The sequence below is a fragment of the Callospermophilus lateralis genome, chromosome 1, assembly GCF_048772815.1.
Source record: "Callospermophilus lateralis isolate mCalLat2 chromosome 1, mCalLat2.hap1, whole genome shotgun sequence".
In the NCBI taxonomy this organism is placed as follows: domain Eukaryota; kingdom Metazoa; phylum Chordata; class Mammalia; order Rodentia; family Sciuridae; genus Callospermophilus; species Callospermophilus lateralis.
In genome coordinates this window covers 207427059-207453378 of record NC_135305.1, presented here as the reverse complement: position 1 = coordinate 207453378, position 26320 = coordinate 207427059, and the positions used below count along the sequence as shown (strand labels likewise).

Here is a 26320-nt window from a genome sequence, read left to right as displayed (position 1 = left end):
TCAGGGTCCTGACCTCACATCTTCCCCCCCAATCACGCAGCACACTCAGAGCTCACACCTGGGTAAGGCCTGAGGCACGCAGCATCTCCTGGGGGGAGCGGCTGCTTAGGTAGCCTTGGGTAGGTGGCCGTAGACGCAGGAGCCACGAGTACACTTGGTTCCGAACCTGGGTATGAGGTGGGATGGGGTAGGGCTGGGGCCTGGGAGGATGGCAAGGTGATGAGGCTGAGGTCCCAGCCACCTTGCACGGGAAGTTGAGGAAGTAGTTGGACTGATCGATGAAGAACAGTTCAAGTGCTGAACGGCGCAAGTTGAAGCGCCGCAGATGGACCTCACGCAGCTGGGCCAGAGGGCGCCGGAAATCATGGCCAATGCCTGCAGGACCAACAGCAGGTGTAGGCACGGGAGTCTGGCATTGGCCATTCCCTGCCATCCCAACAACCTGCTCCATCAGGACGCACCCTCCTCGGTTTCCACACGCTCAGTACTGCCATCATAGAAGTACACATGCTGTGTGGTGACCTCCAGCAGTCCTGGGACCACAGCCACAATGGTGACCAGCTGGCACTCGGCCGACAGCACCAGCTTCTCTCGCTGCTCATCCAGTTCTGTTGCTTCCATCCTGGAGGCCGGCACCCACCTCAGCTGGAGGCTCTGGCTCCTCCTTCCCAACTAGCCCAAGGGCCACACTCTCCAAGTGGCAGAGACGTGAGGTACATATATTTGTGCCTCCCAGAAGGAGAGAGGACCACTGTTATGCTTATCCCCCCACCCCACCCCCCGCCATTACACACACCAGGGCTTCTAAATATCTTGCCAGGACATCAATCCCCATTCCCTGCTTCCCCTGCCATAGCCCCTGACCACTCCCAGGGTCCCATCCCACTCTCGTTCATGTTTCTCAGCCCTGCTCTGGGTGGCCCTGCTATTAAAAATCAGCTTGGGAGATGATTCTCCCAAGCTCCCATCCTGATTTTGGACCATCCTTCAAGGAACTAAAGTTGGAGAGCAGAAGGGGACGTGGACTCAAGGAGTCTGTCTTATAGCAGGCACGTACACCCTGGAGCAGATGCCTTGCTCACCACCCAGTCACATCTCTAGGGACTCTGGGCCAGCTCACAGCCCACCCACTCACAGGGTCTCCAGCACAGCCAACTCATCCTCTCCTAGCTGGTCTTCCTGTAGCTCTTCTGTTGGGGTGCCGACTTTGGCCTCTTTGGTTACTGCCAGAGGCAGTGAGGCCTCCTCGGTGGGTGTCAGGGGGGCCTCACCTGCAAGAGGCCAAGCATACTCAGCCAGAGCAAGGCAGGAAGGGAAACAGATGGTGGACCCAATGCAGCGCACTCTCACCCAGATTGTCGCGTAGGGCACTGGCTTCCAGGTGAGGGTCAAAGTGATGGTTGGGCACCAGCTTTAGACGCATGCGTGAATACGTCTCAGCACTGGACAGCTTCCAGTGAGGGGGTGGGGGATTCCTGCAGATGTATCCCATGGTGGTCATGGGTGAGCAGAAGGCTGTAGACCCCCATCCCTCCCAGGCCCCACACCAAAGGCTCCAGGATGGTCCCTCCCCACCAAGCCCTGCCCCTCCACCCTGAGCCTAGCCCACCTTAGTGCCCAGGCCCCACAGGGGCTGGAGAGCTGGCGCCACAAAGCCCCCCAGTGCAGCAGGGCTGTGGAGTGCTGGGCTGCCTGTTGCTTCAGCATTGCCACATAGCGCAGTCCCTCGAGGCGTGCCCTCCGCTGTACAGGCTCCAGCACCAGATCCTGTAGGTGGGAACGGCTCCGTCCCACCACTGCTGTTTCACCTGCCCCCATTTTCCCCACCCTGTCTTGTCAGTTCTCCCCGGGGCACATGCGTAGGGCAACTTCCCACCCCAAGCCTGGGCAGCACACCTGGAAGGCTCTTCGACTATGGGTGTGCTCCCGCTGGCGCCGCTGCCCATTGCTCATGAGTGTGTCATAGCAGGCATTCCAGAAGCCTGACATAAGGTCATGGCTCTTGGCATAGGTGTCCATTTCAAACTGTGACATGATGGGCTGCACCTGCAAGATTGGCACAGAGAAGAAACCTGTGTTCGATGTATGCCCTGGATCCCATTCCTACCCCTGAGTCCCCACCTCCAGGCACCTGCTTGTCGATGAAGTGGCGCCATTCAGGAGTGGCACAAAAAGCCTGGAAGTCCTCAAAGAAGGTGGGGCTGCCATTGGTGGGGGGCAGGGAGGGTAGCCCCCACTGCAACCCCAGTGGCTCATAGGCACGGTCCAGAAGCGTGCGCACCAGAGGCACCAGCCACGAGCAGCGCTCAGAGGCTGCAGTGGCTGCAGATGCAGGCTCAGTGGCTGTCTCGGAAGAAGAGGTGCTCAGTGCCCGGCCAAGGGCAGCCTCCAGCTTGGAGAGCACATAGCAGGCCTCCTCACGCCGGGCTGGCACTGCAGTCTGCAGTAGGGTGTGCAGCTTCACATAGGCTTGGGCATGCAGCTGTAGGCACAACAGTGGTGAGGGTGGCACCCCACTACCCTCAGGGCTCTCCACACTGTCACCCACCCTTCCCACATTGCCCACGCCCATGCTCACCTGTGGGTCCTCCAATAGGATGTAGCCAAGCACAAGACGAAGGCCAATCTGGGCCATCTCACGAAGATCAGCTGCGCTGTTGGCCAGGTGTGGCCAGGCTCCCAGGCGATCGAGCAGGTTACACACACCTTCAAAGAGCTATCACACGTGTTTTGGGGGTTTGGTGGGATTGGTATTAGGGATTGAACCCAGGTGAGTTGTACCACTTAACTACATCCCTGTCCCTTTATATTTTTTTTTATTTTACTAAGCTGCCAAGGCTCAAACTTGCAATCCTCCTGTCTTAGCATCCTAAGTTACTGGGATTACAGGCATGTACCATCACACCTGGCCACACACAACATATGCCAGATAGATGTCACCATATAAGACCAGCAATCCAAGGGGAGAGTGCAAGTTAAAGTTCGTGCACCAGGCAAGACCACGCTCAGACTTCCACGCCAATGCACCAGGGATACCCTCATGTAGTATCTACCTCCCAAACCAGAAGCCTGCAGGTCAACACCCCTTTGAGTGGTCATACCTTCTCACTCCATAGCTCCTGATTACCATGGCCCTCAGCACACAGGAAGTCCTGCAGCAGGCGCAGTAGCCAGAGCGCTTGCTGGGTGAGGCTGACCAGGAACCCGGGGGGAGCTTCCTTAATGTCGGTCAGAGCTGACTCCAGCATCATCTCCAGGAGGCTGGAGTAGGCAAGGGATTTGGGTGTTTACCTGACTGCCTCCCTTGGCCCAGGGCCCAGGGCCCAGGGCCCAGGAGACCCCTTGCCAGCCCAAGTTGCCCTCTCACCTGCGCTTGATGCAATCTGGTGGGCGCACGAGCGTGGCCGAGGCCCCCAGCTGAGTGAGCACTGAGAAGACCTGGCCACGCTCCCTCCAGGCAGCCTCATCGCTGCCCTCCACGCCCCGCCACGTCACTGAGAACAGCACGTTGGTGAGCAGATTACACAGCTCCTCTTCGGGGGCTTGCTATGGCACAGGAGGGTAAAGTGGGCAAGAGGAGAGGGCTCAGGATGACCCCCCCACCACTTCAGCATCCCTTGTCTACCCACTAGTGGGAATGGCAGGAGGCAGAACACTCAGCTAGCAGCTAGCCTGGCACCAAGGGTCTGGAGAATGGTGTAGGGGCCCTAGCTACTGCCTGAATTCTGGCCAGGAAGCCAAGGTATCACTAGACATTCACACTCTTCAAGACCTGTCTTAGAATTCTCCGGAAGAACTCTATCAGATGACCTGAGGCTCAGCCCCAAATCCAGAAGCACAAGTGAGCACCTTTGTAGCTGTGTTGCACTTAGCTCTCCTGAGGGTCCCTCCAAAACCTGGCTGGTGTCCCCTACTCTGGCTTGCCCTGATCCAGAACACCTTGGGACACAGCTGCAAAGGAGAGCTACAAGGGGCAGCTTTGGGCATCACACCAGGCAGTTACAGCCCTGCTATCAGATAGGGCAGTGCCTGTGGAGAAGCTGCACTACATCCCTATTCCAGAGGTTCCCTTCCTGGGGTCCCATAAGGCACCAGAGGTGGGCCCACCTCACCTGAGGGTTGCTGGTGTTAGAGGTGTCATCCCCACTGACAGTGGGCTCTGGGAGGCTGCCATCCTCCAGCACATTGGAGAGACTGGAGCTATGGCGGCCAGGGGCAGTGGGGAAGGGCCGTGGCCCATCCAGTGGGGAAGGTGTGCCAGGTTGGCTGGCTGGAGTAACTGTCCCACTGCTGCTGCCACCACCAGCAGTATTGCTCGATCCCACACTGGCCCGTTCCAGGCCCAGGTCAAAGGGCGTGGAGAAGGGGGAAAGAGCATGATAAAAGGCATCAGAATCAGGGCAAGGGACCTCCGATGGTAGGAAGACATCCCCAGGCTCAGCAGGTGACTCAGTGGGTGGCAGTGGCAGGGCTGGCTCCGGGGAGGTAGGAAGCTCTGGGGGAAAGGGAGAGGGGCTACCAGCTGTGGCAGCTTCCAGGACATACAGCCGGGTCAGGACATCCTGCCACCCGGCTTGTCGGGCCAGCAGTCGCACTACATCTGGCTGTCCATAGATGAGGTGGAAGAGCTGCAGGGCCAGGACACAGAAAGTTAGGTCATTTGACCATCTGCCCCTAGGCCCTTGTCCCCCGGGCCTCTGTAGTGAGGCCTCCAGAAACCCGTTATGATAGATAAGTAAAACGAGGTCCAGAGGGTGAAAGCCACCCCTCTGCCCACAAGTTTTTACCTCTTACTCACCTGGCGACAGATGTCCAGACGGACACTGAGGTCAGCTTGGAGGGACAGCTGTACCACAGCTAATAGATCTGAGAGGTTCAGGCTATCTGGAGGGATGGTCAGAGGGGCCTGAGGGACTGACTCCAGCAAGAGAGGTTGCCCTCAGTCCTGGTCCCTATGCTGACCCTCTCCCACCAAGCCCTGTTTTCCCAGTACACATCACCCCCTCCACCTGCCCCGCCTCTCAGCCCCAATCAGATCATACCTGCCCCCAGTAATAGCTTATAGAGGCCTTGGCAGAGCTGGGGGCAGATGGTTCCCTCTGGCAGGCAGGCAATGAGGCCCTGCAGACCACTCTCCTGCAATCGCAGTCGCTGGCGGCTCTTCTCAGGTAACCGCTCATTCTGCTGCAGTCTGCGCAGGATCTATGTGGGGACCGTTGGGGGCCGTCATCATAGGAAAGGACTTACCATAGTAGAGGAAGTCACTGTGCAAGTGTGTGGCTCCAGGAGAGGCCTGTGAAGGCAGCTTCACCCAATGGCACAGGCCTCCCAGGACCCCAGCCAGGATTCGGGGTGGGTTGGGTATACCTTGCACACTCGGTCAGGCAGCAGAGGCAGTGACCTTGGTCGCACCAGCAGTGCCAGCAACACCTCAAGGTTCCCTGGCTCCAACAGGAAGACAGCCAAGGACTCCTGTGCTGGGGAGCCCTGAAGCAGGGCCAGCAGCAGATCCAGTACGCCTATCACCTTGCGGGTACAAAGTCTCACTCTGGTCTGGGCCTCTCACATGGTCCACACACCACCCTTACCCAAAGCCTCAGCCTCACCAACCTTCAGCCTACCTGGCCATCATCACCCACAGCTGCCAAAAAATTCAGTAGGACATGCACATCCTCAGCAGAGAAGCTGCGTACCAGGAACTCCCGCGCCAGGCCCAGGAGGGAGGTTTGCACTGTGCGCAGGTCGTCAGCCGCAAGGGGGCGCTCCCGCTGTGGGCTGGCGGGTCCAGAGTGAGTAGGTGAGCTGAGGTAGCACACTGTCCTGTCCCCAGAGCTAGAGGCTGCAATGTGGGACCCCTACTGTCTACCTGGTCCCAACAGCCTCACCTGTAGTGGGTGCGCAGAGCGTCGAGGATGAACTGGACCCCATACTTCTTCCGCAATTTCTGTCTGTGCTCACGGATGATGCTGGACATGTACTGAATGTGGCCTGAGTGGGCGTCAACAGTGGGTCCTTTGAGATTCTCCAGGACAGAGCCATGCCCCTGCCAGAACTTACGTACCCTCAGATCACCCAGACATGGTTATAACTTCTTTGTTTTATTGGTTCTTTTTAGTTATACATGACAGTAGAATCCATTTTGATATAATTATATAAGCGTGGAATATATCTTATTCTAGTTCAGACCCCATTCTGGTGGATGACCATGATGGTGGAATCCACTGTGATGTTTTCATACATGTAAGGGTTATATAACTTCTTGTCTCCCACCTGTCCTGTCACTGACCACTCACCCAGGTTCCCATACCTACCAAGGCGCACAGCAAAGTCACTGAGAGTCCAGGGATGAAAGTTGAAGAGCAAATGCTGATAGAGCAGGTACAGGAGAGGCCCACTGTTCTCAGATGCCACCTGCTCCATCAGTAGCTGGGCAGACATGAGCACGTTCATGTCCATGGCCCAGCTGGGGACCTGGGGTGGGAAAAGGAGTTGGCCTAAGATGTCAAGCTTTGCCTGCCTGCTGTCCCAGCCACTGAGGTTCCACCCTTCTCAGCACAAGCATGATGGACATCAACACGACCATCCCTGCTCAAAACTCTCCAGTGTCCCCTGGCTGTAGTGCAGCTCTCAGCCTGCTGTGAACTGTCCAGCCCCAGCCTGGGCTGCCCTTTCCCCATATCCTCTCAGCCTAACCCCACCCAGCCGTTTGGGCTCCACTCAAATGCCACTCTTTCAGGAAGTTCTGCCTTTTGGTCCCCCACCCAGCTCCTTTGTTCAGACAGACAGGCAGACACATCCCACCTGCCCCACCAGGCCTCACCTTGCGCAGGAGGGCCCCGATGATGGCAGGCCCCTGGCACTGCATCAGGCTCTCCTGGTTCACAGTGTGGGCCTGCAAGAAGTTCCTCAGCATCAGCAGAAAGGCTGCCACTGGGTTCTTCTCCATCCGCTCCTCTGCCGGCCACCAAGGAGGAAACAGATGTGGGTCAAGGGCTTACCAGTGACCATGAGACCTCAAGCTCCAACTCTTCATTGTGCCAGATTCTCTCCTGCAAGCCAGGCCCCAAGGATGCTTACCTGAAGACTTGCCCAGAGGGAGAAGCAGGCCTTGAGTATTATGACCAGAAGTCAGTTCAGGCCCCAGTAGGTCGTATGTTTCGGCTGGACCTGCCTCAGCCTCTTGGGGCTGCAGAGCCACTTGCTCCAGCAGGGGTAACAAGGCACCCATGCCCCCAATACAGTTCACCACATCCTGGGAGAGGGGACAGCAGTGAGAGAGTGGTTCCCAGCATCCTGCCCTGCTCCACCCCACCATCCAGCCTGGGAGCCTGGATCCCAGCCAGCTCGCTTGAGTTAGTTTCCCAAAATCCTGCCAAGGCCCAGAGCTGCTCCCCAGAACATCTTTTCACGCTGGGCCCCACTCCTGCTTGTTGCACACACTACCCACACATGCACACTCACCTTCACATCCCATGTCTGCACCCTGTGGCCTGTCAAGCGGCCATCCAGCGCATGGCTAGGGGATAGGTCCAGACAGATGTTATTCTTACAGGCCTAGAAGAGCAGATGAGCAGGTGGCAAGGGTCAGATAGAGGAAGGGGTGACAGACAGAGGGAAGGAACCAAGGGAAGGTAACACTGTTGAGCCAACCATCCCAAATACCTGAGGTGAGTAATGGAGGAGTAACTTGGCACCCAGCTCGTGCAGATCACCCTCAGGCTTGAAGGGGGCCGGCTCATTGGGCCCTGAGGAGCAAGGGAAAGTCGTCAGACCTCACTGGGCCTCTGGCCAAACTACATCCAGAGCCTGCCTCTTCCCTGCCCAATCAGAAGACAGACTCCCAGAGAAACCTTTTGTGCCCTAGCCCCACTGATCTCTGGACTTGGACTTGGGACAACAGGACAGGGGCTGGGACCAGGCAGAAAGAGCTACCTACCTAGAGCACACAGGACTCTCAGGGTGGCTGCCTGCAGCGCTTCATGGAAGATGGCCACAGCCCCTAGCTCACCCTCCAGGGATGTGGGGCTGCCCCATCGAGTGTCCTGGGTGCCTGCAAGGGTGGAGCTGATGCTGCCCTCCTGCAGGGGGGCCACCAGCCCGGACCCCCAGCCCAGCGCTACGGAGGCTGGGACGGACTGGGAGCGGGTGAGGGAGGGGTGAGCATGAGCCAGGGCAGCATGGACTGGTGGCGTGGGAAGCCCCGTGGTGGTGGTCGTTGTGCGGTGCCCAGCAGAGCCGATACAACAGGAGGAGAAAGGCTGTGGGGCCAGGGTTGGGGGACTGGTCAGGTCACAGCAAAGCCTGAGGCTCCAATTACATCCAGATTCTCACAGTGACCCCCAAGACTACACAGATCCCAGAAGCTGAAGTCTGAGGCCGAGAGGGAGGCAGAGTGGAGGACCCACAAGGCTCTAGGCTCCACCCCATCCACAGCACTCCCCAAACCCTGCCTGGCATACCTCACTGAGGGAGGGACAGCGAAGGGGTGCTGTTTTGACCAGATGGCCATCTTTGTAGACATGGACCAGGTTCTGGCTGAAGGGTCGGCGCCCAGGCACATGGATGATGGTGATACAATGCTAGAACAGAAGCCCAAATGTCAAGCCACACTTGGGACTTGGTATCCCCCTCCCCATTGGGCCATGTGAAAAGGGTGGGAACGCACCCAGGTAGAGTCGGCGAAGGACACTTCGGGCAAGCTCATGGTCAAGTACTCCTTCCGTGTGCACACAGCCACCACCAGGGTCCCAGCTGCCGTGAAGAAGGCCTCAAACCCTGAGCCGCTGCTGGTGAAAAAGCTGGGGGCAGGCAAGTTGGTTACATCCATGTCTTCCAGCTCACCTTGGCAATGGGTCCTGGCCCGTGGTAGTCACCCACCTGTACAGCTGCTTTCGCTGGAGTGGCCGGGTGGGAGCTGGGGCAGGCACTGCATCCGAGGGGTGTAGACAGAGCCAGGCATGGAAGGTAAAGGCAGGTCCTGGCCATCGCTGTACAGAGGGCACCATGATGCCTGCCATGCTGGGTGTGAGGTCAAAGTAGCACAGTGCACGTGCAGGACCCTGGTGCCGGGCCATGCCTGAGAGGGCTCGAATGATGGCACCTGCATGTCGAGCCTTCCCAGCCTCAGCTCCACCTGGCCCTGAGTCCAGCTCTGATGGGGGGCGCAGCAGGCGACGTAGCTCCAAGGGCCTTATTGACACACGGCCCAGTGCCTGTAGCAGCGCCAACAATTGCTCCTGGCACCGGGCCTCCAGGGCTATTCCTGTGTTGAGTGTCTCTAGCAGGTAGCCCACCAGGCCTGCCTGCACACAGGTGGCACGGCTGGCAGCACAGCTGTTACAGAGCCACCAGAGGCGTTGAGCTAGAAAGAGCCGCAGTTCAGCTGTGGGCAGTGATGGCAGCCATTGCATCAGCACCAGCAACGGTTGCTCATTGCGGATTGGTGGAGGCGGGCATATGGTGTGGTCACCCTCCACAGCCTGTGGGTGGAGAGAATGTGACAGTCGCTGGTCAACTGTGGCACCCTGCCAAGTGTGGGACTTCCTGTCTCAATTAATTGCCTACAGCATGAATAAGCCACATGTGCTACACCATCCTGCTCATAGTCATGGGTACACAGATGACAAAGACCACTAATAGCAATTCTTCAGCACTGTCAACCTCCAAGCCTCAGTTTGTAGCCTGGGTAGGCGGAGCCCCAACCTGCACATTCCTAGGACCATCCTGGGGCCGGCCAACATGCAGCAACTTCCAGGGCCCCACAGTCCAGAAAACTTACCCCAGGGACACTGATGAGCATGGCTGGGCCACAAGTCATACAGTGTACCAACTATAGTCAACAGTCCTCCAGGGTGGAGACCTCCCCATTTGTGACTCAGTCCTGGCTGCCTTTGGGACTCTGGATCCAAGCCCTGCCCTTACCATGTTAAGCAGCTCTTGCAACAACCGATGGGTGGGGGGCCCGTGGCTCTGCAGGACCTCCTGCAGGTGCAGGTAGCCAATGCGTTCCTTGAACACCTCCTGCAGAGCGCAATATAGGAAGGAAGTGAGCATGCACACAGGCCCCAGAGTGAACACACCCTTCTAGGGGCACTGTCAGGGCTCCCTTGCCTGGCTCTGCATGGTCACTATGTTGTCTGGGACAAGGGGCAGAAGAGGGATTGGGAGGCATAGAACCATCTCAGAAGCCTGCAGATGGTGGTCAGCCCACAAGAAACCTTTTCCCCCATTCAGCCCTGACCCAATGTCCAGGGCAGACTGATGACCATACCTGCCTAGTGAGCTAAGCTCGCCCAAGGGCCAGGCAGAACCTTCTCAGCTGACTTACTTTGCTCCAGGGAGCAGGTCTGTTCTGGGGACATGTAGTCACTTAACTGTATCTGGTACCTTGACTGCAGCTGGGCTGAAGCATCCTTACCTTGGCTGAGGGGGAGCCACTCATGATACAGGTCAACACTCGGACTACATGGACTGCGATGGCATCTGTATCCTGATCCAGTACCTTGGGATGGGGAGGGGCAGTCAGCAGAGGCAGCAGTCAGGGTGTCACAGCTGGCAGCACCCTGCAGTAAAAGGGTGCAGGGCTAGGCACCCCCAGATACATAGCATGTGTTGGATCAGTGACCCTGGCTGGGAACCAGGCCCTCTATTTACCCCTGCTGTTGTGACCCTACCTTGAACCTGGGCCCTCTTTGAGCAGCTCAGCAAGACCTGCTCTGACAGAAACTAGGAAGAAAACAAGGTTGGGAAGGGCCTAACTGGGACATTTTCTCTGCACTCCCCTTCCTGTTCCCTGGTGGTCTTAGGGGCCCCAGCCTCCACACATCCCCACCCAACCTAGACACGCATATGCAAGCAGGCCAGCAAGTGCCCCATCACCCATGATGATTGAGGGGGGTTGGGAATAAAGGAACAATCAATCACAGGATGTCAGAACCAGGAGAACCTTCGAGACCTTTAAATCCTACCCGGTCCCCTGTCTTCTAGACCCAGGTGGGGATACTAGCTCAAACTGGCTGAATCTGAGAGCCAAAGAGGCATGCTGCTCATTCCCCTTGCCCCACTTCTGGGGTGAGGAGCTGAGAGGGCTTAGAGAGTTTGTCAGCAAATGCTAAACCATATTCTGGCCCTGTAGGGTCCTTTGGTCCCAGATCTGCCCAATTTCCCAAGTGTGATCTCAGGGAATGGAGCTCAGTGGTAGTGCACTTGCTTAGGATGTGCAAAGCCCTGAGTTCAATCCCTAGTACCACCAACACAATCAAACAAAATAATCTGCTAGGAATGATCTCAGACAACATTCTTTCCCTTTCCAGGCCTGTTTCTATATCTATATGAATACATGAGAGGTGGACTGGAGATTTAGTTCTGTGGCAGAATGCTTGCCCAGCATGTACAAGGCCTTGAATTCAACCCCCAGCACCACAATAAATAAATAAATAGAGAGATAAATAAATAAATGATGGTGGGCATGGTGGTGCAGCTCTGTAATCCCAGATTCTTGTAGCCCTCATGCAAAATGAGGGTTAGAACATATCATAAGAAGCTATAGAACACCCAGTGCCCTGTTTAGGGTGGGTATAAGGATCCACAGAAAGAAGTGGCTTCCTATGGGGGACCCCCTCTTCTGTGAAGACTACAGTCAAATCCCTAAGCACTGGGGCTTCTGTTTCCCCTTCTGAGAAATCAGGGTGGGTGGTTGAGAGTTTCGAAGGTTCCTTCCAGCTTGGCATAGCCACACCCCAGCTCCCAATTCTAATACCAGATGGGTAATATGCCACATCCTGCTCTAACCTCCAGCAGGGGGCTTGGAAGGGGGTGAGACAACATAGCGGATCCACCACCTCTGCCAGGCCTCATATACGTCTATTTGCCACCCTGCTGTAGCGCAGGAAAGGCTCAAGAGGGAGAACAGGGCAGTGTCCCTCAGCTAGTCAGTCCCAGGGTGGTACCTTCTGGACATCGGGCTCGGTCAGTAACCAGGTAGCCAGGTCACTGTCCCCCTCAGGGGGTGCCCGGGCCTGCAGGTACAGCTGTGCAGAGGAGGGTGGAAGAGGCAAAGGAGAAAAGAGGAGGAAGATGGGAGAGGTAGGGTTAGAGCAGGACTGGGGCAGCTGCCAGGGCTATGCCCCAGAGGAAAATGACACCCTGAGTCCCAAGCAAAGTGTCCCCCTAGGCACTAGGGAAGAGTGGGGCTGAGCCACCATGGTCTGCTCTGATGAGCAGAGGCAAGGAAAGATGAATAAGACAGACACTATATCCAAAGGCAACTAATCCTCCTCTAGCCCACGTAACACTCCCCTCTTTCCCATTACACTCCCCTTCTGTGTGATACAGAGCCATCCTGAACTTCAGACTCAGCCCTGTACAGGCCCAGAAGGACAGGCTTTTCCATGCCTAGTCCCTCCCGCTGAGTACAGGCCTTAGCAGCAATCTGGCACCTCCACATGATTCCCCTGCCTCTGGGTTCCAGCCCCTCCACCCCCAGCCTGGGCGCTCCCTACCTTGCTGTTCTGGATCAGGCGAATGAGGTGCTCAAAGCAATTGTTGCTGAGGAAGGTAGCCTGCAGCACTGGCCGATCCTCACAGGCCAGCATCATGGGGATGGCATCTGTTCAAAGGTCAAGGTCAGGCCCTACCCAACTCCTCCAAGCAAATTTAAACTTTCTCCCCCATGCTACCCAGTCCAGCCTTTCCATCATCACGTGGGCCTTCCCCTCTTGCCACCCTCTCCACGAGCTTGGGAGCCCATACGCACCGAGCATGTTGACCCGCAGGGTTACAAGGGCCTCTTCGGAGCCTGAGTTTAAACTAGCAGGCCAGCCAGCATTAAGGACACGAAAGTAGCCCTCCAGCAGGGCACGGAGCTCTGGCCCTCGCGGGGGTGTGCGGCTGGCATGCAGGACATGTACAGCACCCACCAGTGCCTTCAGCGCCAGTCGCACTAGGTGGGGGTCCCGGGCTGGCCCATTGCTGCAGCCATGAACAATACCCAGCAGACCCTGCACTGAGCCAGCACTCACAGCCATCTGCCCGTTCTCCTGCAGGTGAAGGCAGAGATGGGCAGTGAGCAGGGGCCCATAGAGCAGTGAGGCCAAGACAGCCATCCCCGGCCCATAAGCTCATCTCCCAGCCTACCTTTCCTCCTGCAAGGACAGCGCCAAAGAGGTGGATGAGCCGCAAAAGCAGCTTAGGAGGCAAGTGGTCTGCATCCTGCAGGCTCTCTGAGGTGGGCAGGACAGGACAATGTCACCATAGTTGCAGGGCTGTGGGCCAGGGGACTGCACAAGAGATGGGTGTCCTGGCAAGGGGTGATGGGGTAGGAGCTGGAGCAAGCAAGAGCCCCATTTAGAAGGAGATTTCGGGGCTGGGGTTGTGGCTCAATGGTACAGCGCTCGCCTGGCATGTGAGTGACCCTGGGTTCGATCCTCAGCACCACATATAAATAAATCAGTGAAATAAAGGCATTGTGTCCAACTACAACTAAAAAATAAATATTAAAAAAAATAGAAAGAGATTTCACTTTGTTCTAGGGGCTCAAAAAAGTCATGGCTCCATGCCAGGGGGCTGGGAGAGACAAAGCATTTCTTGGAAGGCATACAGTCCTGCTGGAGTGGCTAGTCAACTCTCCAGATCATTAAACCCCAAATAGGGTCCCCAAGGTGATCATATGACCCCTCTGCTTCCCTGTGTGACCTAGGGTTCAATTTCTCAGATGCAAATCTCCTGCTCCTTCCATCCCTGTGACAGGCGGAACTTCCCAGGCCCTGTTTTAGGGACCCTAATGTATCTACTATATGAATGACACCCCCTCCCCCCACCTTATCCCCACTGGGGACTTCTAGGGGCTTTCACAGTCTTGTATATGGAAGGCCCACCTGGCCCAGCTCCACCAAAGCTGGACAGGATGCCAGGCCGTGCACCAAAACCAGATAGCAGAAGGGACCAGCTCTGGGTCACATGGTAGTGTGGGGGCTGGGCATGATTCAGGTGGGATAGGGTGGAAGTCTCCCTGGGGACAGAGCTTCTTTTTGGGGAGTACTGGGCATTGAACCCAGGAGTACTATACACTGAGCTACATCCACAGTCATTTTTATTTTTTATTTCGAGACAGGATTTTGCTAAGTTGCTTAGTGCCTCACTAAATTGCTGAGGCTGGCCTCACCTTGCCATCCTTCTACCTCAGCCTCCCAGGTTGCTGAGATTATAGGCATTCACCACTATGCCCCACTGGAGACAGAGCTTTTGAGGCAAGGCCTGAGAATGCAGTTGGCCAGTGAAGGAAGAGACCACAGGGTGGGCAAAGATCCTGAGGTGGCGTAACTGGGTACAGTCTAGGGATGAGGTGACAGGAGTAGAGCTGGAGAGCAGAGAGGGAGAAAGGATGGAAAGAAAGGCTGTGGGGAGCTGGGCCAATGGTGCACGCCTGTAATTCCAGTGACTCATTGAGACAGGAGGATGGCTAGTTCAAAGCCAGCCTCTGCAATTTAGCAAGTCCCTAAGCAATTCAATGAGACCCTGTTTCTAAATAAAAAATTACAATAGGGCTAGGAATGTGGCTCAGTGGTTGAGTGCCCCTGGGTTCAATCCCTGGTACCAAAAAAAAGGGGGGGGGGCTTTGGGGAGGAACAGGATCAAATCTCAAGGGCATCAACTACCACAGATGGGTCTAAGGTGGTGGGGAGCCAAAGCTAGTTTGTTTCAAGAAGAGTGTGGACCAGGCACAGTGGTGCACACCTGTAATCCCAGCAACCCGTGAGGCTAAGGCAGGAGAATGGTAAGTTAAGGCCAGCCTCAACAACTTAGTGAAGCCCTAAGCAACTTAGCAAGACCCTGTCTCAAAATAAAAAGGCTGCTCAGTGGTAGAGCATTCCTGGGTTCAATCCCCAGTACCAAAAAAAAAAAAAGCAGAGTGTGTGAGAAAAACGGCTGCAGGGAACTCTGTCAGGACACCTCCCCTCCTGGACCTGTGGCACCCCACTCCAGATCCTGGTCCACAGCTCCACAGACAGCACAGAGAAGATACTCAAAACCCAAAAAGGTCACCACCTTCTCATAGCCCTGCCAGTCTCCCTCCAATGCAAGGAGATGAGAGGGGACCCAGGAGAGGAGGTTACCAGGGAGAATGGGTGGCTGGAGGTATCCTGGGCACCAGCTCCTCTAAAAGGTGGAAACGGCTAGTGTGGCCCCATCTTGAGCAGGGGTGGAGAATGGGAAAAGGCTACAGGGACAAAGGGACCAGGCTATGGAGTGTTCTGGTGATCGGAGTCAGGGTATAAGTGGCTGAAAGGACACAGAGGGTCCAGAAGAGAAAGGAGGATGGGCAATCCAGGGGACAAGTCAACCCCCACTGATTCCAACCAAGAAAAGACACTTTGCTCCGGCATGTCCTCTCGCAACCCTGAACTCCTACTTGGCCTCTGGAGGCCCACTCAAATGCCTGTGGGTTTCCCAGGCCTGCCTGCAGCTACCCCTGAGTAGTTCCTGTCCTAACTGGGGTTAGGGAACTGCAGGAAGGGGCCTGGGTTTGGGGGCAAGGCTAAGTGGGGCAGGGGTGGGGCCTGACCTTGGAAGAAGGCGCTGAATTCACAGGGCAAAGCCGCAGGAGGGAACTTGTATTTGCTCTTCTCCTTGGAGCTGATGATTTCTCTGGAGGAACAGGAGGTGAGGCCAGACGCTTGGGTCCCTTTGCCTGGCTCTCACCCCTTCTCTGTCATCCTCCACCAGCCTATATGCACAGGCCCATTCCCACCTGAACATCTCTGCCATAGCCAAAAGCCCCCATCCTTTGCCCAGCCTCTCTGCATCCCCTGCCTAAGGGCTGGGTCTCACCCACTGTGCTGGCGTCGCCAGGTCTGGTAGGGGTCAAAGAGACCCTCACAGAGGAGCAGGGCATGAAGGGCTACATTCTCTAGCTGGGTCCCACGGCCCTCCTGTGGTGATGGGGGTCCTTTGAGCTGTCAGTGTGGGAGAGAGAGGATAGAGGGAGGTTAACTCTGCTCTAGCCACAGCTACTGCCTATCTCCATTCCACCTCAGGGAGCCCATCTCACCTCAGCCACTAGCCCGGTCAGCAGCACCAGCACTGGGGGCCCCAGCACTTGGCCCCAGCCTGCCTCCACATTTTCCAGATTCCTGGGGTGGAAAGAATTGGAGAGGTCCACCGATGCATATGACCCCCGCTCCCTCTGGCCCACACTCCCATGCCACTGCCCACTTGGGGTGGACACCAGGGAGGGACTACCTGCAGAGAATGATGAAAAGCTTAAGCAACAGCAGGGCTTGCTCCAGATCCCTCTGGTCCAGCTGTTCGGCCAGCACATGCAGGGCATCTAGTGGTAGTAGGGGGACCTCTGCCCCTGCTTCCTCTGGCCTGTGAGGAAGGAGTGTCACTGAGGTGGCCAGACCCCTCAACCTCCCTGTCCTGACCCTGTCCTCACCTTCGTGGTTCCAGGGAGGACAGTGAGATGCTCTTCTCGAAGGCTCCCACAAAGGCCTTCAGCCATTGCTGCAAGTAGCCCAGGTCCTTCTGCAGGCAGGAGTTCAGGCAGGGCATGGTGGGTGGCAAACACGAGCAGTGGACAGGGGAGGGATGAAGTCAAGGAAGTGGACACGGGGGATATACGGGGATTACAGGCAGAGCAGTAGGGGTGGAGAAAGAGAGTGAGGTTGGGGGGAAAAGGAAGCACAAGGTCAGCATCAGAGGACTTTGGAACAATTAACCACTCTTCCAAGACCCCATTTGTTTCTCTCAGCCCTCCTCCCAGGCTCTGCTCTACCCCTGGAAGACCCTGCCCGGCCTGACACAGGCAGGGGAGGGGCTTAAGTGGGGTGTGGCTGTGGCGGTGCTGGTGCTGAAAAAGGTCTCCCACACGTCTCTTACTCAGAGCCTTGGGCTGGGTCCTCTCCTGCCACCTTCTCCCAGCTCCACAGCCACCACTTCCAGGAAACCCTCCTGGACTGTGGATGCCAGGACGCAGGTGCACTGTTGAACAGGCACCTAGGCACAGGCACACCCCCACCGACAGATCAGCATCCTTGCCACAGCTCCTACCATTGCCCGGGTCCTCTACCCACCCTCTGGGTTACCTGGACCCCGGGCCCCAGAGCTTGTTCCATGAGCAAAAGGGGCAGCACTTGAGCCCAAGTCTGGGCGCCACCAGGGAAACTTTGGTGTGAACGGGAAACGGATCCTCCCGCCCCGGCTGGGGCAGGAAGCGCAAAGTCACGGTGGGGGAAGGGGGCCGCTTCCTCCCAGCAGACCGCAGGGATGTGGGGGGGCCAGGGCACCCTAGGCCCAGCAAGAGACCTGGCAGGCGCTGGGGGTGGGACCTGAAGCACAAAGGGGCGGGGCCACCTGCCTTGGGTGGAGCTTGCAGGCCAGAGACAGTTTTGGGGAGTCTGTGAGGTATGGCTTGGAAGAGCTCCTATCTGGAAGAGGGTTCTTCCCTGATTTTAGTGTGCCCTTCATTCAAGGCACCAACATCTCCCTGACCTGGTCCTAAGGCCCAGAGACCATATGAGGAACTCACCCATACTTTTAACCCCTCAAATGCCCTGGCTACACCACCTGGACTCTGCAGGTTTCTCTCCTCAGGGGACAGATGAGTAAATCATAGCCTAGCCCTAATCTAAATCCACACCCAGAAATGCTCAGGGATGGATATGGGTGGGCACCTGTACCTGAGCCCCTCCTTCCCCACTGCTGGTCCCAGTTGAGCCCAAAAAGCAACCTCCTTTCCTAGAGTCAGAAAGGCAGGGCAAGGACTGGACTGGACAGGGAGGAAGGGGCCAGATACACATCGGCACCCAGCCGGCCTGAAACTGTTCTCAGGGGTCATGGACCTCACATTTTTGAACCTCCCAAATTACTTTTGGATGAATTGCTGGGTTTTGCTCCCTTTGGCCCCCATACCATACAGACAGGCCTGCATGACCCACAGCAGACCTGGAGCAGGCCCACAAAAAACTGAGATCGAACAGCCAGCCACTCTGCAGTTGGACACCTTCCTTGTGCACTCTTGTGCACCGATCCAAAGCCATGACAACTTAGGGAGGACCATGGCCACCAGGAGCAGACCCATACCATTATGACCTGGTCCTAAGGCCCAGGGACCATATGAGGCACTCACCCGCACTTTTAACCCCTCAAATGCCCTGGCTACACCACCTGGACTCTGCCCAACACTGTGACCTTTTTTGTTGGTCAATTAATTGTTGACCTCTCCACTCTCTGTTGCTGACTGCCCCTCTCCCCACCAACCAGCAAGGAGACAAAATGCCCAGATCCTGAAACACCAGAGGCCAGGACTCCTGGACCATCCCTTCTGAATCCTCTCATCACAGGTAGGAAAATAGGAAGCACAGAGGAGATCCACCACCTTAGTTTCAACTGTACCTCTGAAGATGCTGAAAGCTGGGTCTTGGTTCTAGGCTAGGTCTGCTCTTGGTGACTAGGCAGCCTGCACAAGCTGACCATATGACCCCTACTTCTGTGGCTTCCTAGACCCTCGTCTGCCTTCAAAAATGTCCCCATACTGTCATTTCTACTCCAAACCATCCCAATCAAACCAGTCATCTCTGGTCCAAAATATGGGCCTTTTGTCAGTAACAGCTGAGCTGCGCTGAGCACCTGAAAACCTAAATTCCACCCTGCACCCCACCCACAGTATAAAGGCTTGACTCTAAGCCTGGCATGCCAGGCCCCTAGTGAGCCCAGGGCCTGCTTCTCCACCCTCTCTGCTGCTTCTCCTCTGTGACTTATATCTTCCTGTCCAGGGCTTGCCCACCCCACACTCAACAGCCACTGTGACTTGGGCTTTTAGTACTTAAGCAGAAACTGCCCACCTTCCTCAGGGTCATTGCCTGGATTGGCCTTCCCAGACCTGGGTGGGTCTCTTGCACTCTGCACACTCCTGCTTTCTGTCCCTTGGAACCACACCCTCCAAGCTTGTCCAGTCCTGTAAACTTCCAGTAGGTGAGACTGGTATGGGTTCAGAGCTGGGGTGCTCAAGGCAGCCTTCATGGGCTCTGGAAGGGGCACGAGGAGGTCTCTAACATGTAGAACTGGGCAGTGAAGAGGGCAGCTGCCTAACTCACTTCTCTAGTTCTCACCTTTTCTTCCTGGGATGCCTCAGGCCAACTTTGATCTGGGCTTGAGGCTGTAATGCTTGAGGGTATGGGAATACCTGCAGAGCCAGGACCAGAGACAGAGCAGGCCAAGGGGGCACAGCATGCTAGGAGTGCTGCAGGTGAGGGCGTCCAGAGCCTGAAAAGGGTGGCTGTATGCTTGGGCTCCCCAGGCCCTTCTTCCATGGGTCTATGCCCCATTGGTTCCTCCTACCCTTTCTTGCTCAGAGCATGAACAGGTATAGGGCTAGATCAGCCTCTTACCCAACAGGACTAGGCTAGGGCCTCAACCCCTGGGGGACAGGTGAGGAACAACACCTGCTTAAGAGCACCTCAGGGCCCTTGAGCCCAGGAATTAAATGGTGCCAGGGCCCTGTGGCAGGGGAGAAGGCTATAGGTATGGGAGAGGACAAGTACTAATGATCACCCCTATAAAGATCTTAATCTGCTAAGCAGTGACACATGTCCAACTAGCCCTGAGCACATGCAGAGAGTTCTGGGAGTAAGGGGCTCTTGAGAGCTTGGGAGGCTCAAATAGTATTGGGTGATCAGGGAACTGCCAGTCTCCTGGAACTCTTGAGGTAACTTGGGAGGCCTGAGGGCAGGCTGCTGTGGCATGGAGGCATGGGTGGGGCTACTAGAGGCCCAGCATGCAGAGGGCCTCTAGTAGACATCAGTCACCCTGCCCAATCAGCCAGTCACCACTCTGGCTCCAGCTCCATATTTAGAGCAAGTCCCCAGCCTCTCCAGCCTTGGCACCCCAGACCTGCTGCATGTTCCGGCCCAAGGACATTACTGGCTATTCCCACCATTACAGTACTTCATGTGCTCTGCTTCAGAGGTTGGGGTTACCAACAGAATTGTGGTTAGCAGCTTGTTAATGTCAACCTCTGAGCCTCCACTGCCTGTTTATTTATCTATTTTGCAGTCCTGGGGATTGAACCCTGGGTGCTCTACCACTGAGCTACATCTCCTGCCTTTTTTATTTATTTATCTACTTTGAGACAAGGTGTCACTCAGTTGTCCAGACTGGCCTCGAACTTGGTATCCTTCTGTTTCAGCCTCCCAAGGAGCTGGAATTACAGAAGTGCACCATCATGTCTGGCCCTTTAGTACTTTTTAAAAATGATCCCTTTGCTCAGTGGGCAGCCACATCCACCCAGGATCAAGGTGAGGGTGACGTGATGGGAGCCCCAATCCAAGGACTCTGGCCTGCCCAAGTTCCTGGCATTCCAAAGCAACCCTGCCCACCTCCCTCTGAGAGTGTGGTCAAGAGGCAGACCTTGGCTCACTGACAGAGTTGAGGCCTTCTGGGCTGCTCCCCAATTTGCTGCCCTACGCAGGTGAGGCAGAGTCTGTTGATGGACCTCAGGGAAGAGCTCAGAATAGGTAGGGTAAATTGCAATTCAATGATGGGTAGTTCCTCCCACTCAGAGCTGCCTGAGTGATAGTACCCTATCTCCAGGGACAGAAGAGCAGAAATGAGACAGGTGTGGTGGGTTCTGTTCAGGATGGCGTCTTAAGGTAGGGAATCCCCCATAGTATCAAGAGGAGGAGGCCAATGTCAAGCCAAAGGTGGCTTCTGGAAGTCAGACCTGGAGGACCTCAGACCATGAGCTGAAACAGGAAGATGGATCTTTTGACAGGGACAGAGACAACTGAGGATGGTTCCAGTGTCTGGGTAGTGAGTCAGTCTCTAGCCCTTACCTGGAAAAAGGATACTAAACACAGGGGAAGGGTGGGCCTTCTGGTCTCCATAACACCCTTCAAGGTTTAACCATCCCCTTGTCTCATCACTATGGAAACTGGGAACTTCCTTCCAGGGTCTCCATAGTAACTGACCCTGTTTCCAAGGGGACCCCACACTCTCCCATCAGCTCCCCAGTTGTCATAACAACACCAGCGATTACCAGCCCCTCCCCCAACCCTGGGCTCTGTGGTAATTTCCCTATCACCTCCGTCCCTCTCCCTTCAGTTGCCTTGGAAATAGAGGCTGGAAGGAAGAAACTCATTTCCCCTCTGAGGTGTAAGGGAACCAAGCACCTCGGAGACTTTCATGACCCCCCTTTGCCTATTTCAAGAAGGTAAACTGAGGCATAGGAAGAAATAGGAACCAGTTAAGGACCTAGAGGGAGCAGAGGCCCTGGTTAGATTTCCACGAGGCAGTAGAGTTCATGGGCCAGGGATAAGGGACTCAGGGGAGGGTGGGCAGGGCAAGGTCACCTCCAGCTCTGGTCTGACCTCCTCCAACCCTTTGAGTCCTCAATGGTGTAACTGGAAAATTCAGCCTGGGCTCCCCACCTGTAACCTGAGTGTTTGTCCCATCCTGATCTTTGTGATCCTGAGTGTCCCTAAACCCTTTCACTAGGGGTTGGGGGCTGTTGAACAACACTCATTACTGTTCGGCCTTAAAAGGGACTGCTTATTTGCATTCTATTCTGCATTAACTTTTACATGCTGCCCAACTGCCAGCCTGTCAGGTGCTGTCCCAGTCCCCTAGTCCTCTCACACTCTTCAAGCTGTGCCCTCCCTGGGGAATCCCTGGATATGCTCCCACCTATCCACCAGGCCTCCTGGGTCACCTCTGCCCTGACCCCATTCCCGACAACTTGCTGCTTGCATTTTCATTGCCATGTGCTTGTTCCTGCTATTCCTGTCCCTTCCATCCCAAAAGCCCCCGAAGAAAGCCTTCTCTAGGATGACTTCCTTGATTGATCACTACCATGGGGCCTACCCCTTCATGTGATCATTCAGCTAACAGCCAGAAGCACCTACCACATATAGGAGCTGGAAAGCAGTGGAGTACCAGGCATAATGAGAGTTAAAAAAGACCCCAATGTGGAAACAGCCTATGGTGTCCCAGGTGAAGACCCACCTGGGATTTCCTACCCACAGACTAAACCTCTTCAGGAACTTTTCTGATGACCTTGGATTCCCCACCAGGGCCTTGAGGAGCTCCAACTGTGTGAGGTCTAGGGTCACTTTGGTCCTCCCCCCTCTCTCCTTCAGTCTCAGAAGAGCAGGGCCCACAGAAGTGAGGGGAGGCGGGTCTAAACTTGGGGTCCTGAAGGGAAGAGGAAGGGCAGGAAGAGGGGCACTCCCCGCTCTGTCCTCGCCCAGACCCACAACTGGGGAAACAGGTTTGCCAGCTGGTGTCAGCTCTCACTGCTGAAGGGAGAGGGCGCAGGTGTTGCTGGCTGGGTGGTGGCTGACTGATAGAGGGTCTCTTAACACCCTCCATCAGATCCACACCTTACCTTACACTCTCCCTTCCCCAAGCACACACACAATAGGTTCCCTAGCAGGGTTCAAAGTTGCAGGGCAGTGCTATCCCTTCCTGGGAGCCCAGCACAGAGGGGTGGAACCATGTTCCTGAAGCAGGAGCAGTCAGGCAGGAAGGCATTGGGGGAGCCTGGCCAGGCTTCCTCTCTCCAGGCTGCCTGGCCCCACCCAGCTCCCGGGTAAGCTCACACATCCTGGATTTGTTTGCCTGGCCCCAAGCTGCCCCCTGGGGCCCAGGCTGCCTGGTGGTAGTCTAGGAAGCCTGGGCCCCTAAGGTGAGGAGCTGGGGGAGATGGGAGACCCAGCGCAGACATGAGGGCTAAGCACCTCCTGAGGGGATAGGGGGTGACCATATGCATTACTCAGATAGAAGGGGCATCTGGAAGCAACCATACTGGATGGAGGTACAGTCCTGGAAGCTTTACCAAGACACCCCAGCAGCCAGCCACCCAGCTGGAAGACCCATCCATCGTTAACATCCCTCAGACTCATCACCTGGTTTAAGCCTCCTTCATTTGAGGACCCCAAACCAGCCCAAGGCCATAGGATAATTGGAGAAAGGAAGGCTATGGGCAGGTTTCCCTCAGGTTAGAGCAAGGGGACCCCTTGGAGCCAGGAAAGTAGAAGCCTACTCTGGCCTGAACCAGTCGGAGGGGCTACCCCTCTACAAAGTCCAGGCAGCCCCTGAGATCAGGGCTCTGTCAATTCCACAAACAGGGAAGTAGAGGCTTAGAATTGCAAAGAACTTGGCGTGGGGCACACCAAGAGAGACTCTATTCCATGCACTGCCTCCTGCCAGGGGCTTAGACCTCTCACAACCTGAGTGAACCAAAGAAGCTGTGGTCCTTATGGCTTGTCCTTATGGTCCCTGGGAGACCACTGGCTAGCCTTTTCACAGAGGGCTAGGTGATTTGAGCATGAACTTCCCCCCAGTGAGAAGCTGCTCATGGGCATACAATGGTCCATTGTGCCCAGGGCACACCTGAGCCAGAAGCACATGCCTGGCAGGTGCAGGGAGGCAGTACCCTGGCATCTCTCCCTGCTGTAAATGCAAAAGAAAAGTGGGTGATTATGTGTGCGACCAAGTTTGGGGGACAACAGGTCAGAATCACTCTGATCACATTTTGAGGCCACCTTAGGTAGTTCCTGAAACCAGTGAGGAAGGTCAGAGGGAAAGAGTTTCTATTACTTTTAAACATACTCTCTGGCCTCAACCTCTCCACCAGCCTCCCACCCCAGAATGGAAGTGGGGTGGGGCTACCTCAAGGCCTGGGAAGCTCACCACTGCCACTTCTCTAGGGGAGTCTGAGGTGACTCAAGTCAGACCTGTAGTAGGAGCACATCTTCCCCCACTGCACCTGCCAAGATCCCCCCAACCCACCCAGACTCGTCGTTGGGCACGACCAACCCACCCGGCTTCACTGTCAGGCGAGGCAGTCCACATGCAAACTGAGTTCCCCTCCCTCTTCCGATCTGGCCAGTCTCTCGTTCTTTCCTGGCCTCAATTTCCCCACCTATAAAAGGGGGATGTGTCCGGCACACCAGAGGCGGCCGCTAGCGCTGTCCCTCGATGTTAAGTGCCTGAGGCCCGGCATACACGTGTGCTGGAGCACACCCGGCGCGCGCGCCTGTTCGCGGCCCAGGCAGAGCCGGGAGCAGGTGCAGGAGGCACCGGGTGCACGGAGCTGGGGACACAGCGGGTGCGGGGCGGGCTCACCTGCGCGTAGTAGAGCAGCCACAACTCGTAGAGCCGCTCCGAGGCGGCCATGGCCTGACCCGGCTCTGCCCCTGCTGCGCGCCACCTGTCGCCGCCTCCTCCGCGCCGCCCGCCGGTTGCCTCCGGCCAGGCCCATGGGCGGAGGGCGTCACTCCTGGGCGGAGCGGCGCGGAACTGCTGGGGGAAGTCCGCCGCTCCGGCCCTCGCCGCTCTCAGCCTCTAAGTCTACAGCTCCTCCTCCACCTCATCCCGGACGGCCGCCACCCGGCTTCCTGCACTTTGCTGCCGCCAGCGCCGCCGCCTCCGCCGACACCGCCACCCCGCCTCTCCCGGGACCGTGCAAAGGGCGGGGAGCCCGGCGAGAGGAGGAGCCTGAGGTCAGGGCGGCCCAGAAGTCGCCCCGCTGCCCCGCCCTCGCAGGCCGCGCCCCACCGGCGCCACTGGAAGGGTCGTTCTGAACCTCCCGGATCAGGGCAGGCAGCGGGGCTACCAGGCTTGCTTTGCGTCTGAGTTCGCCAGCTAAGCATCCCGCCTAGTTTGGAATTACAGCGATTCAAGGAAGGGGCTATGGGCAGCGAGGGAACTGCCAGGGTCATTCAACAAATAACAATAACCACCTCCTTGATGACCACTTGTAGTGACCACGTGCCAGATGCTGTTATAAGCTCTTTATGGGAAGATCTAAATACAACTTTTGAGCTCCTGCTGTGTGTGGAGCGAGAGGATCCGAGAGCAAACAGCAGGAGGAGCCTGAAATACCTCCAGGAGAGTGGAGCCCTTCCGTTGGGCTGATCCCTGAGTGGTTTTGATGATCCCCATGAGTTCCCTCCCTCCTCTAGGAAGCCTTCCCAGATGCTCCAGTGGAGGCACTCCCCAAACCAGAGCCCAGCACTTCCTTTACATCCTTTGCACTTTGGGGGTAGGGGGAAGGTACTGGGGATTGAATCCAGGAATGCTCTATCACTGAGCTACATCCCCAGCCTTATTTACTTAATTTGTTTGTTCGTTTGTTCATTTGTTTATATTTTGAGACAGTAGGTCTCTAAATTGCTAAAGCTGGCCTCATTCTCTTGTCTCAGTCTCCTGAGTTGCTGGGATTACAGGGATTATTCTACAATCAATCATCTTTTTCACCTTTAACCTCATGAGGTGGGTGACTCATGACTGGTTTACAAGTGGAGAAACTAAGGCCAAATGAGGATCACAGGGATAGGGACCTAGGACCTAAGCTTAATTGATTGCTGGGCCATTGTCATCATCACTCCTGTGTCCCTTTCCCTGTCCCTAGCCTGCCTGTGAACTGAGGGGGACCCTGATGTTGGGCAAGGGTCAGGCCTCTTGTTGAAACTGGGAGGAAATTTGCCAGCCCCAGAGAGGTGCCATGGTTCCTAGGATTGACTGATCTTGAGTTTCCTAGACCTTGGGTGTCCAAGAGAAGACAAACCTTTTCCCCATCCCTGTACTGTTTTGTCTTCCTTGGCTTCTTGTTTGGCCCCTTCAGTCTGTCCTTTTCTTCTGCCCCATCCATCCTGCTTCTGAGTTGACATTTCCTGAGCACCTACAACCCATGAGCTGGTTCCTGGCGGGACATGTCACCTGCAGTGGGGGAGAGGGCCTAGAGAGAACCAGGTTAGTGAGGTCAAGAGGGCAACTGAGCTGGATCGGAGGTCTGTGGCATTTGGGCCTCTGAAGTGGGTTGGAAGGGGAGGAGTGAGTGTCCATTTGTGGATAGCCTGGGAGGTCCCAGGCAGGGAACAGCCTTAAAGGCTAGTTGTTCTCTGGGAAGGGGTGTGGGTGTGACTTTGGAGACTCCACATAGACAGAAGAACTCGACTTCAGGCCAGGTGTTCTGTTATTAACACGCTCTGATTGATGCAGAAAAGACCCTGGCAGCTAGGGTGCCATGCATCTTGTGACCACCTGTTGCACTCAAGGCCAAAGCAATTCTTCCTAACTGGAGTTGGGGAACTGTTCCTTTGGGCTCATTTGGCCCAGGTTGGCGTTTGCTTTTCTTCAGAGACGGTAGCGCGATCCTGAGTACTTTGCCGCTCCAGAAGAAGTGGGGATGAGAGGAGATCACCTTTGAGTCCAGAAGGGGAAAAAAACACATAGTCAGGTTCAGCACTGTGCCAGCTTCGAACTGAGAACAGACAGAAGAACTTAGGCGCACTGCACTTGATCGGGCGAGCCACAGACA

The 26320-nt window shown here is 56.1% G+C and overlaps 1 protein-coding gene across 2 annotated transcripts in view; it reads right to left on the bottom strand.

The window, feature by feature from the left end:
• Positions 1-24447, bottom strand: part of Nbeal2 (neurobeachin like 2) — a 30816-nt gene extending 6369 nt beyond the window's left edge. The window contains exons 1-37 of one of the 2 annotated variants that reach the window (XM_076844770.2): positions 24124-24447; positions 16436-16524; positions 16240-16368; positions 16049-16130; positions 15829-15953; positions 15563-15645; positions 13135-13220; positions 12755-13037; positions 12501-12607; positions 11949-12029; positions 10418-10501; positions 9922-10020; positions 8878-9479; positions 8666-8798; positions 8460-8579; positions 7937-8258; positions 7663-7745; positions 7462-7554; positions 7078-7252; positions 6821-6954; positions 6312-6471; positions 5886-5988; positions 5622-5775; positions 5368-5526; positions 5043-5202; positions 4799-4884; positions 4113-4628; positions 3368-3546; positions 3102-3261; positions 2579-2716; positions 2132-2482; positions 1897-2046; positions 1610-1767; positions 1351-1475; positions 1136-1271; positions 462-622; positions 59-375 (exon numbers count right to left, since the gene is read on the bottom strand). In XM_076844770.2, the coding sequence (XP_076700885.2) occupies positions 59-375; positions 462-622; positions 1136-1271; positions 1351-1475; positions 1610-1767; positions 1897-2046; positions 2132-2482; positions 2579-2716; positions 3102-3261; positions 3368-3546; positions 4113-4628; positions 4799-4884; positions 5043-5202; positions 5368-5526; positions 5622-5775; positions 5886-5988; positions 6312-6471; positions 6821-6954; positions 7078-7252; positions 7462-7554; positions 7663-7745; positions 7937-8258; positions 8460-8579; positions 8666-8798; positions 8878-9479; positions 9922-10020; positions 10418-10501; positions 11949-12029; positions 12501-12607; positions 12755-13037; positions 13135-13220; positions 15563-15645; positions 15829-15953; positions 16049-16130; positions 16240-16368; positions 16436-16524; positions 24124-24174 (6174 nt within the window). In that variant the 5' untranslated portion in view covers positions 24175-24447. The remainder of the gene's footprint in view (positions 1-58; positions 376-461; positions 623-1135; positions 1272-1350; positions 1476-1609; positions 1768-1896; positions 2047-2131; positions 2483-2578; positions 2717-3101; positions 3262-3367; positions 3547-4112; positions 4629-4798; positions 4885-5042; positions 5203-5367; positions 5527-5621; positions 5776-5885; positions 5989-6311; positions 6472-6820; positions 6955-7077; positions 7253-7461; positions 7555-7662; positions 7746-7936; positions 8259-8459; positions 8580-8665; positions 8799-8877; positions 9480-9921; positions 10021-10417; positions 10502-11948; positions 12030-12500; positions 12608-12754; positions 13038-13134; positions 13221-15562; positions 15646-15828; positions 15954-16048; positions 16131-16239; positions 16369-16435; positions 16525-24123) is intronic. The other variant, XM_076844779.2, reaches the window with a different exon arrangement.
• Positions 24448-26320: the final 1873 nt, after the last annotated feature.